The 13,099-nt window shown below is 41.5% G+C and overlaps 1 protein-coding gene across 1 annotated transcript in view; it reads left to right on the plus strand.

Moving 5' to 3' along the window:
- The window catches only part of cemip (cell migration inducing hyaluronidase 1), a 130,551-nt gene that overhangs the window by 73,308 nt on the left and 44,144 nt on the right, over window positions 1-13,099 (plus strand). Inside the window, 3 exon segments of the mRNA XM_040204675.2 lie at window positions 5,633-5,802; window positions 7,689-7,898; window positions 11,339-11,544. Coding sequence (XP_040060609.2) covers window positions 5,633-5,802; window positions 7,689-7,898; window positions 11,339-11,544 — 586 coding nt within the window.

The raw sequence follows: 13,099 nt of genomic DNA on the forward strand, positions 1-13,099 counted from the left end.
CTGGCAAAATGCAATTTTTAGAGCCTAAGGTCTCAAGATCACACTGCACGAATTTGAAAAGAATCAGGTTTGATCCCTGGGAGAAGTTTGGTCTTTTACAACCCCAAAAATCATGAAAATAGGCTAAAAATGCAGATTTTCAACGATTAACTGCACCGCCCCCTATTCTTCAAATACTCGAAAGAATTAGGGAGAGATCAGGGGTTTAATGTTTACATATGTTAAAATATTGGTGAGGGCAGGCCAATTCATTCTTAAATTGTGTGTCTTGCCAGATTAACCACACCCCTTGCAACATTCATTAGCCCATATCTTCTCAAAACAATAAGATATCAACACAATTTCTATGGATCAGGGGGGCATAACCCAATAATAATCCACAGAAAATTTAGTTTAGGAAAAATGGGCAAAAATGTGTTTTTCACAAAATTCAAAATGCCGGAAAATCTCGTTAGTCGCATTTGCATACCATGATTGAGCATGTCCAAGAGCACGAGGGTGCCAAATTTCGAGTCGATTGGACATCGGGGGGGAAAACTGGCCTGGTTTGGTACTGTATACCCAAATGAAAGACCCCAAAATTATCAAATTGTTGAATTGATATGCATGCCAAATTTAACAACTTGGTAAATGACAAAGCCCCCCAAAAAGTCCTTAGTTTTTTGAGAAGAAGAAGAAGAATTCCTTGAAATACAATCGGTTCCTCTACGACTAGTTGTAGCGAGGACCCTAATAATTCCTTGAAATACAATAGGTTCCTCTACGACTAGTGGTAGCGAGGACCCTAATAATAATAATTCCTTGAAATACAATAGGATAGCCATATTCGGCTTGAGCTTGGCACACTGGAAATAACATGTCGGGCCGAGTTCGTTTGCCGACTCGTCTGAGAATCTGGATGAATGACACCCCAGAATCAGGCCGGATACACTGACCCAAATCCGGCGTACGACACTGCGTCGTAATTAAAAAAAAACTGGGGACGCAACCAGACGCGGGCCGGCGCGTTTCTTTTGTAGTGCCGGGTTCGGGACGGTGCGAGCCCCGACTATTTTAGATTACGGCCCAGTGACAGCGGTGTTGTGTACTCGGCTAAGACTCGGGATGAATGACGCCCAGAATCGGGCCGAATACACTGGCCCGATTCCGGGCGTCATTCATCCCGAGTCTTGTGTCTTCTTTTACTTACAAAATTAAGCCATTCAAGACCACATTGTTTGGTTATAAAACATGTCCATAAAAGATATTAAGTGAAAACCATAAGCCAGAAAAAGAAAGATACAAATTGTTTTTATTTTAAGTAATAAAAACAAACTTTCTTTTGCAACCACAAGCAAAAACAAGTGCCAAATAAGATGAACTAACATAATAATATATTGTAATAATATCATATATATCATATTATATGATGTAATAATATTTTATATTCTTAAAATAAGACAGACCAAAATGTCACAGTGAATTTGTAGAAAGCTCACTGTTAAAAGGGTCAAATTACATTAAATGGAAATAATTAAAACTCTTACTGCCAAACAAGACCACTGGCCAAAATCCATAGGTTGCAGCCTGGTAGAATGAGTTAAACATCAATGGTAATTCTATCAATAGTATTACAAACCATTCTTACTCCTTATGCCAACCACTGTCTGGTAGGGCAACAGTGGTGGTACTCTTCAGACCGGTAGTGGTGGTAGTATTCCACGTGTGAAAGTGGGAGTACGACGTCCGTTCTTTTCTTTTTAAAACATTTACGAAGCTAGTTAACAATGCTTTTTTCATTGTGTAGGTTTATACTAGAAAGACAACTTTGAGGGATGTTATTACATACATACATGCAAAGTAATATTATTTGTTTAAGATGTAATAAAATCATTGAAATGGCAAGAACAGATCTTTGAGGTGGGGTTTGAGTTGTGCAGCGACAATAATTTTTTTTGACAAGAAGGCGAGATTGAGATGGGCCACAGGGTCCTCAGACTTGCAGGCTGGTAGTTTGTAAGAGCTTCCAGCCTGTTAGCCTGACAACCCTTCCAGGTCGACTAAGATCCCGGCAGGGTAAACAGGTGGGCTCGTGCTGGCTAGCAATGTGGCAGGCAGGCAGACCGTTCTGGTCCGAACCTGGAAGCACTGAGGCTGGCGGGCTAAATACTCTTCTGAGTTAAGTTGAAAAAGCTTGTTTGAGTGTTCAAAAGTTATTTCCTGGTGAATGCAACCAGAGAACTGAGAGCTAAAAACTGCTAAAAGCTTTAAAAATATCAGACCGCAACATCGAGGCTGCCATCCACGGTCATCTTAGATTCGAGAACAGTGCACACTGTACTCACAAATACAACAATCCGCTGTCTATGTCCCTTAGCAACTCGACAGACAACCATTTTTCTTTCTCTCAACATGTCTGTCTGAATAGGCCTGATTCTATAATGCCAGATTTAGCCCATGTTCGACAGCCATCGACGGGCCAGAACCGGTTTCAGATCTGGTTGCCGATAGACCTGGCTGCCATGTCTCAACCAGAATAGGGCCATTCCTATAATGCCAGATTGGGCCCAGATTCTACAGCCATCAACGGGTCGGAGCCTGTTTTAGTGCTGGTTGCAGATACACCCGGCTGCCATGTCTCAACCAGTTTGCTATAATGCCAGATTCGGCCCAGGTCTGGCAACCATCAATGGGCCAGAACCTGTTTTAGTGCTGGTTGGCAATAAACCCGGTGGCCAATTCTGAGCCAGAATAGGGCCATGTCTGTAACGGCTACATCTGGACCAGATATGGCATAAATTAAATGGGCCAAAGCTGGCTCACTGGCCGCATCGAGCCGGAACACCGCTGAGCTAGCCCACACTCAGCCGCAATACGGCCGGGTACGCTGGCAGATACTGGTGGTGGTGGTAGATAATGAGTTGCTCCAATCCGATATGTTGGGTTTTACTGCCAATTGGAGGTGTCAGACTTGGTGGACTGACAGCAACAGAGAGGAAAACAGTTTGACAGCACTGATGCAATTGATTTAGGGAAACATTGCCCACGTCTGTGTGGCTAGTACTAAACAAGCCCGCCCCCAATCAGCTGGCAGCGTTCCAAAAGGGAGAGAGGAAGAAACCTGGGAAAGGCACAGCTTGGCTACACTCTAAAAAATTTCACCATAAATTAACGGTATTTTACTGGCAGCAAGGACGCCAGGAATTTACCGTTATTTTACGGCTTATTACCGTAAATGTTTTTTACAATATGTTACCGTAAAATGGATTACTGTATGTTACCGTAAACCGTAAACGTTTTTTACTGTGAATTAACTGCAATTTACTGGCAGTCGACGCTAGTAGCTTACTGTTTTATTTACAGTGCCCTACCGTAATTTACGCTACGTTGTCGTATATTGGATTACAGTTTCTTACCATACGATTACTGTTTTTGTATTATAAATACCAGAATGTTACCGTTTACTTATAACCGTATACTTTTGCGTTTAATTAGTTTTAGATGCCTTTAAGACAAAAATGTTTGGAATTTGTAACCCAGATCAAAACATAAAATATGCTGCATGTATACAATAACAAAAAAATGAATCATAAAATCATTAGGAACAAGGTAAACTAACTGCAACAATACGCTATGGAATACTTTCAATTGACCGCAGCAAACGGCTGGCGTCCTTAATCCAGTGCCTCTGTAAAATAAACCAAAATAAAATATTTATGTGGTGACTACAATCCGGTAGAGTCACGTGACGCTAAGTACGGGAGATTGGTGTGTGGACTCGTTCCAAACAGACGCAGATTCCTCCTGTGAAGTTCATTGATTTTGTTGTCCGAAAGTCAAGTTAAAAAACATCCAAGCAGGCGAAGCGATACATGCTGTGCGACGATGCAATAAAGTGCGCTGTAGAATACGGTCAACAAAAAGTATCGTCTCCAGACTCACCCCCATGTCCACACAACCATCACTCCGCCTAGATGCCTACACTCATTCATAAACCACTGCACACCTGCCCACGTGACTCTGATGCTAATTACATTTCAAAATAAAAGTACCAACACTCACACACAGGAAGTGGCAGACGGCCGCTACAATTTATAAACACTGTCATTGGTAAAATATTAAAATTACAAAGTTGAGGAAGACAACAAGATGTAAAGAAAGAGCATGTTAATCATGCTAGGTAAATAACACTTACCAACGTTACTTGGAGAGACGAGGCAATGAGAAACTCCTCCGATGTTGAACTGCACAGGTGTTGAACTGAGATTACGCATCTGACGTCACGTTCAGGAGCAGTCGGTCACGATTAACACTCAAATGACTTTTAGGTAATAAACACTTTGAATAATACAAATATTTATAATCTTTACATTCCGGCCACTGAAATGACAGAGAAGGCGGCGCATGGGATTGGGAGGGTGTGCTGTGCAGCACAAGTTTGGCGGTTCGAATCCTGGCTGCTTCTTGTGCCAAGTGTCACTGAGCAAGACACCTAACCCCCAATTACTCCACATAAAATTATGTCAAACCATGGGCGTTTTGGATAAGAGTGACAGCTACATGTATAGTAATGTCCTGTACGTCAAAGTCATCATTGTATCTCATGAGAAACTATCTCATTATGATGACTTACAGGACCTGTTTTTCAGTGGCTGACGTTAACCTACATCAACATACATTAACCTACAAAAGATGTAGATTGATTGTGATTCACTGCACTTGTATGTGTAGTTCCACCACTTCATAAAATATATGTAACATGCAGTTGAATTACGTTAGTCTGCTATTATTGTGAATTGACAGCTTTAACTGTTTATTCATGACATTGGCCGTTAATTTACAAGCAAGGGATGGAAATTTAACTGTATGTTACAGTTATTTTGACATACTGTAAGATACCGTTAGAAATGCACCGTAAATTTACAGCAATTTGTTACAGTGTAGATTCAAATTGTCAAATTTGTTTAGAAAGATTCCTAACTGAGTGAAATGACTCAGAAATTGTGTAAGTGCCCGCCATAATAAGAGCAGTTTGAATTCTCAAAATGCTAAGGAAAGGAGCTTCAATGCTTCCCTACTAAGGAAGTAAAGGGGAAAACTCTTCATCAGCATTGATCTCTCTCCCACACACTCACTCACACTTGCTCTCTCACTTTCTTTCTCTTTCTCTTTCTCTTTCTTCACCCGGTTCAGGTTTACACACTCGCACAAAAGGTGCACTGCATAAATCAATTTTTGAAACTAAAGTAAAATATTAAGATGTTCTATTAAAACATTGAAACTGTGCACTCTAAACATTACGCTATGTGCCTGAAGTGCCTCTATTTGCTATAGATGTATGTGCTGCCTGTCAATTCTCCTTTAAAAAGAAAAAAGTGGTGTATCAAACTATGACTTAGTTTAACCCTAATGTGCTCCTTCTAAAACTTCTGTTCAGCCACACACACAGTTAACAAACAAAAAATAAACTCTACTTTCCCGGTCTCTGGTGAGAGTGGACTTCTGTTTACACTGCTCAGTTACCTTGAATGGTCTGTTTGGTAGAAACTAGGAAGCTTCAACATTGCAGATCCACACAGCTGTCTCTATCTCTATAACCATAATGGATACATGCTGAGTCCTTGAACTGGTTTGTGTGTGCATGTGTGTGCAGGTAAGGCCCAGTTCATCCACATGGGTGAGGAAGTGGACGGGGTGGACATGAGGGCGGAGGTTGGCCTGCTGAGCCGTAATATTCTGCTCCGTGGTGAGATGGAATCTGGCTGCTACGGTAACGAGGCCTGCAAGTTCTTCGAGTTTGACACTTTTGGTGGACATTTGAAGGTACATTGTTGTCCTTAACCCTGTCATTGTTGTGCACAGTTTACAAGCATGTTTGATCATGACAAGTAAAAAATGTATAAAATGCAGATAGAGAAGGTAATCTTCTTCTTATCCAATTTAATTTAGGAAGATATGCGTCACCTCCGAGCATGATATATTTCAGCCTGAGAGAAGTACTTTACAATAAAATTAGTATTGGTTAAGCCATGAATTTTTGGGCAAAATAATATTGCAATCTTAAGGCAGAGGAAATCAATCGACAGCAGCAAAATACATATCAGAAAACACATGTATTAACTTGTATGTACAGACTCTTTTTTTTCTTGTGTAGGATAGGATTAGACATAGCATCCTCCTGCATAAAAGCTTCGTCAACAGGAGGAGAAAGACACTGAAAGACAAGGAAGGACAGAAGAAGAGAAAAAAACAAAAAAGTCACGAAATCTGTGATTTCAAAGCCTTGTCCAGCTGTTTACTGACGTTTAACGACAGAGAGAGAGATGCAGACAGACAGGCAGAGAATTTAAAGACAGTTTTACTGTTCTACAAATTAGACACGGGCACTAGTTCACTAGTTTTGTTTAATATACAATTGTTGAAATGAAAAGGTAGGTCTTATTATGCACAACATTGTTTATCTCATTTACAAAATTTGCAGCACCAACCACAGGCTTCTGATGGTCGTTGTCCCTGCAGTGGTCCTGTCGTACACCAGGCTTGCTACTCACAATTATTTAAATAATTTCTGTTATAGGAATTGAATGTATTTATACACCTTTTACATCGCTCATTCTGTACACATGACATCCATTGTAGTCTGTCCATCCCGGGAGAGGGATCCCTCCTCTGACGTTCTCCCTGAGGTTTCTTCCCTTTTTTGCCTATGGAAGGGTTTTCATTTTTTGCAGAGTTTTTCCTGTGCTGATGTGAGGGTTTTGAGTCAGAGGATGTTGGATGTGTACAGACCGTAAAGCAAATTTGTAATTTGCGATTTTGGGTTATACAAAATTAAATGAATTGAATTGAATGCCAAGAAAAGAGAGACTCCAAAAGAAGAAGAACAGGAAAAAATAGTGTTTTTTTATTTATTTTATTATTAGTATTTTTAATTTGAATAATTTTGGCAACGTTTTTGCCAAAAAACCTTTGTGGCCTTTTGATTTGGTTTGAGCACCTGCCCCCAAAATGTCTGTGCACGTGCCTGGAGCCACCGCAGTGGTGTTGCAGCCTGGTATTTCCAATAAGGACCACTGGTTGCAAGCTAAAAGGAGAAGCTGTTGTTTAATATTGTTTTATATACAGCAAACGTTGTACTCTCAATTGAAGTTACGAAGAAAATCACTAAACGTATGATGTTGTGTCTGAATTGTGAAACAGAGCTGCTTTTCATTACAGAGTCACTCATACTCTCTGATATATTTTACTTTTATTTGACCACTTTCATTCTCCAGATTGTCCCAAATTTTCTGCGGCCACAATCTTCTCATTTTTAGTCTTCATACAGACCTCCTTTCCTCTTTTCCCATCATATATTTTCCTTTTATTTATGCCATACTTTAATCTTTTTCTTCTTTCAACATCTATTTTTGCAGTCCTCCCCTTTTACCCTTCCTTCCAAATTCTTCCTCACCGCAATCCATACTTCTCCCTCTCATCACACTTTTTACAGTTATCAGTTATTCCTTTTCAGTCTTTCCCAAATTTGTCCCAAAATTTTCTTTTCTTTTAATATTGTTATCCTTTTGCCACTCCTTTTTTACGGTGTCCCTGCTTTTGTTGCCACCCTCCCCTTTACCCACATTTCTTTTTTGTTCAGCCCAAAAACTACAGTCATTTGAGTGGTCACCTCTAACCCTAACCCAACATACTTCTTCTGTCATTATCAGGTGGAGCGGGGCTTCAGGGTAGTTCATATATCTGGGATGGAGCTGCAGCACATGGGCCAGCAGACAATGGGACACTACCCGATCCATTTCCATATGAACGGAGACGTGGATGAGAAAGGAGGTTACGACCCACCGACATCTGTCAGCAATCTCTCCATCCACCACTCTTTTTCCCGCTGTGTAACCATCCACAGCTCCAGTGGACTGCTGGTCAGTTCCGTCATTCAAATATATTTATTAGGGCCTGAGCCAACTGAAAGTGTTTCGAAGAATTATTTTTCTCTGTTTTGAGGCCTTAATGATATTCAGAAACTCGGCGGAAATCTCGGAAATTTGGCGGAAATTTGGCGTGTGCATCAGAAGTAAGAAAGATTTAGATATTTTTGGGGTCGCGAAGGAATGGCTCTCTAGCGCTTCCTGGAAGTGCTCCCTCTGGGGAGATTTTTTCCCAGTTTCACAGATTGACTTGAAATTTTTCCCACATGTTCTTGGACATGCTCTACAAAAAGTAATTACATTTTCCCGCCATTTTGAATTTTTGCAGTTTATTTATATCTCCTTATTTATGGACCAATGAAGTATGTAAGGGGTGTGGCCTAACAGTTAAATACCTATAAGTATATAAGTATTTTCCCTGTCCTCACCAAAGCCTGGCATCAATTTTGGTCTATTTCAATTTTCTCGAAAATGTAAAATGTTATAATTCTAAGGAACATTCTTATTTCAGGTCATGAATAAATGTCTTTATTCATAATGCTAGTGTAGGCCTTAAAGTATTCTCATGCAGTGATTTTCCAAAGATTATAGTGCCACCTATTGGCATAGGGAAATACAAAAGTTTTTTTTATGTGTATCTCCTAGCCATTTAATCTGATTAACCTCAAATTTGTGAGTATAAGCCTTAAAACTTGATGATAGTTCACAGGGAATATTGGTAGTTTTTGAAAAACTTTGTTGCCGTGACAACACAGTCTCCGCATGGAAGTTCTCAACTATCAACTGCTTTGATCTAGGTGTGCAGATTTCTCCTCCACATCAGAAGAGTAGGCTTGAAAATAATGAATCAAGTTGGTGAAATACCCCGCTGTGACCGAGATGAATGGACCTATGTGACTGGACCTCTGTCCACATCCTCACTGGAGAGAAATGATCCACTTGATAGAAGCAGAGGTCTATGCAGTCACTTTTCCACAGCTCTGCTGTCTTCACGAAGCCAACTAATTTATCATACAGATGGCGTGTACTTCACATGATAGTTCCTGAAAGCCGGTTTAGAATTCTCCCTAGAGGAGCAGGGCACTTCTCTCTGCAGAAGATATGTGTGATCAGCTCTTGTTTCCCCCTTGACTGTATGAACTACATCTCAAATGATTTAAACTCTTTTTGGCCAGTAAGGTCTGCAGTGGGTGTATCTGGGGTTAGCGTGTGGGTGTCCTGGATTCAATTCCCATCCTGGACTTACTTTTTTTATTCCGTCCGCGTGTCCCCGACACGCAAGAGGAGACAAAGGCCCGTTCATCTCTGCTTGCAGCTTTAATCCATTCTGTTTCTAAATGCATTAACAATGAATTGTAAAAGGATACGTTCAATTCAATTCATTTTCTTTTTTACGGCCCGAATTCACAAATGATTAATTTGCCTCAGAGGGCCTACTGTGAGATGCCGTTTAGGACTTAAATATTGAGACACGCGCTAACAATTGAGATACTCATACACATACACTAATGAAACACTTACTTTCACTATTGAAATGCTTTCACACACACTACTGAGACACTCAGACATTCATACTCTAAACTTATGCACGTGCATATATAAAACATTATACAGTACATACTCGTCTGAAAGACTTACGCGTACATATGAGAAACACACACGCATACATATATACTTCTGTGTCATATACACACATATGACATGCATACAAGTGAAACATTTATATGTATCTATCTGAAACACTAATGCGTGCACATATGAACAGGTTGTATATATAATGCTGAACACTTATACATGCATAACTGAATGTCACATTTGATTACAAAGATATAACAAGTTTAGATACATATGAAAGTGTTTCACATGTATTTGTATAAATGTTTCAAATGTGTATGTATACTCTTACATGAGGATGTGCAACATCACATATATTCATACGAGTAATCTCACTAGTCAATGTAAGAGCATCTCAGTTTCACCAGAAGGCGCAAGCAAAGAGTGTAGGATTTGAAAAGTGAAAAACGCCAATCATACACCCTTTCTTAATATACTCTAAAGGCCGGGCTTGTCTGTCCTTGTGTAGGTCTAAGTTTATGAATACTACTATATTTGTCAAAGATGTGTGGGGAAGGCAGGACTCAAGATGCAGACTTAACCAAAAAGACTTTAATAGTCAAAAAAGGCAACAACGCAAAAGGCCAACGGGCAAAAACACACAGGAACCGGGGGGAAAAAAAAGGCAGGCAGGAACGAGGAACATCCAGGACGACAAACAATGACACGACAAGTGACAGGAGACACACAGAGCTTTAATACACCATGGAGGTGATTGGACACAGGTGGAAACAATCAGACAATCACAGATGATGACAGGACAAGGCAGGAAGTGAAGTTACCCAGGGAGACAAGAAGCAGAAAACTACAAAATAAGACCGTGACAGTACCCCCCCCCCCCCCCCCCTCAAGGGCCGAATTCCAGACGGCTCACACTAGCAGAGAGCGAACAAGGGGAGGGAGGGAAATCAGAGACGTTGGTCGGACCGCCCTGGAAACTCTGGCGGGCAGCCAGACGACCTGGGAGCCTCTGGGAGTCGGCCCGGCGGACAGGCAAACGCCCGGGGAACACCTCCGCAGTCGGCGGCGGCGGCTCAGGGACACCGACCACCCCCGGAGTCGCCGGCTCATTTCCCCCCCATAAACTCCCCCTCAAATCCCCAACGGGAGGGTGGGAGAGGACCACGGGATGGGAGGGAGGGAGCCTGAGTCTCGGCGTGGGGACTGGAGGCGTCTGGGTCATGAGTCTCGGAGCCGGGGTCGGGGCTGAAAGTCTCGGGGCCGGTACTGGCCGGGTCGGGGATGGTTCCGGGGTCGGAGGAGCTAGTTGAGGAGCGGGAAATCGCTGCGGCGGCCCAGTGGGAACGGGAGATCGGTGCGCCGGCCCAGCGGGAACGGAAGATCGCTGCGGCGGCCCAGCGGGAACGGAAGATCGCTGCGGCTGCCCAGCGGGAACAGGAGGTCGGCCAGGGCTCCTCCTGGGATTTAGGCGGTCCCGGAGCTCGAGGCAGGCGAACTGATAGCTCCTGGGACTGAATACAAAGTCTGTCTTCCGCTGCCAGAACGGGCTCCTAACATCCCGGGTCTGGCAGCGGCTCTGCAGAGTCCTTTTCTAAAGAGGAACTGCCCAATCTTAAATAATACTGCATTTATGAAAGTTTATTTGTAACACATTTCAATAACAGGGCAATTCAAATTATTTCCCATGAAACCATTAAAACCATTCAAATACAAGGCAAAAAAAGGACATTTAAAAAATATTTTTAAAAGCCGCTTCACCTTTTGGTGGCAACTGTTTTTCCAGGTAAATATGTTTTAGATTTGGCTGGGTTTCTTTGCAGTAGTGTGACACAATCATTACCGTCTTTGTTTGCTCCCAGGTGAAGGACGTGGTTGGCTATGACATACTCGGCCACTGTTTCTTCACGGAAGATGGTCCAGAAGAGAGGAATACATTCGACCACTGTTTGGGTCTGATGGTGCGAGCCGGGACTCTACTGCCGTCAGATAGAGATGGCAAAATGTGCCGGGACATCACTGAGGGAGCCTACCCAGGATATGTGGCCAACCCTCGGCAGGACTGCAGGTGGGACTAAAGCAGAAACTGTATAAGCTCTTCAACCTTTTCAATCCCATTGAATCCCATCTCTCATGTGTTCCATTTATCCAGAAATATAGTGTGTAAAAGAAGAAAGTACTACTGAACTCCACTGTACCTCAACTTTAGGCATTAAGTACCAGGAGGTCAATAATATAAATTTTAACCTTGCGTATGAAACTGTTGCCAATGATAATTTAACAATCCTATTTTCCGATTTTACGGAAAAAAAGGATTTTTCTATTTAAACAAAATACTGAAATTAATCCTTTTTTTTTAGCGAGAGACATGTATTTGAGTTGCATCACAAGCAATTGCAGCGTTTTCCGTGTTTTTTTTTTAGTGTAGCCTGTAGAGGAGTAATCCTGACTCTATCAACTGTACATGTGTACTGTTTACACACTGGGCTATCACTTAGATGTGGTCTTAGCCTGTTATCTCCATGTTTTATAGGACTTAGAGGGCTGTTATTGATTTAATTTCAGGCCATTTAATACATTTTCAGTTGGTTGTATTGATTTCTTTCTTTACCAGTAACATATAAACTGATTTTTACAAGTTAGAACACGCACAAGGCCCCATCATGGCCATAGTAAAAAAAAAAATTTTTTTAATTTTTTTTATTTAACCAGGTAAAATCCATTGAGAACCAATTCTCTTTTACAAGGATGACCTGGCTAAAAGGCAGTAACACAGTCCACACAAGTGACACAAACAGCACAGACACAATGCAGTATGATAAACACATGGCTAAAAACAACATAGTTAAATTAATAAACACTATGTACAAAAAAAGGCAGATTACTGGAAGTACTTTGTAAAAATGAGGGCTGGTCAGCAAGTACAGCAGTCAACTATGGCTCGTTGCAACTTATGTTTGAATATGTTGGAACAGGTGAGGGCCGTCAGTTTGAGGGTGTTTTGTACTGAGTTCCAATCATTTGCAGAGGCAAATGAAAGGATTTATGACCAAACAGTACAGACTTTTGGAATGAGCCAAATTAAGTCACTGGATCAGTAGTTTTTAGTAGTAAAAGTAGTTAGAGTTATTACACTTTTTTGGTTTTTCGGAGTCATCCACCTGCATTCAAGCACAAGGGGACTGGAGAGATTTGCTCTTACTTGTCTTAACGTCTTAATGGCATTCCTTTCATGTACTTCTATCTCATTTTGTCTATACTCTCCTAATCTATCCAATTATAACAGCCTGGTAAAACAGTTTATCTGGATCATTGTTTTCTCTAATGATTTTCCAATCCTGGTGTATAAAATTCCACGTTAATCAAATATGATTGTGATTTAATTATGAGTGTGCTCTCATGCTCCGTGTTGGCTCCTTCTGTCTTCTTGTTTTACGGTTGGCTGCGCGCTGCTGGGCTCAGCTGGGCTCAGCTGACCAAGGGGCGTGTTGACGAGCGCGTAGAGGAAGCTACGCTGTCGCACTGTCCGTCCCAGTTAGCTAACTGTGAGATACTTAACTTAAAGCAGATCGAGACCGATCATGTACATTGTTTATAAACATGACAGCTGTCCCAGTTAGCCC

This window comes from Gasterosteus aculeatus, chromosome 12 (genome assembly GCF_964276395.1).
Source record: "Gasterosteus aculeatus chromosome 12, fGasAcu3.hap1.1, whole genome shotgun sequence".
Classification (NCBI taxonomy): Eukaryota; Metazoa; Chordata; class Actinopteri; order Perciformes; family Gasterosteidae; genus Gasterosteus; species Gasterosteus aculeatus.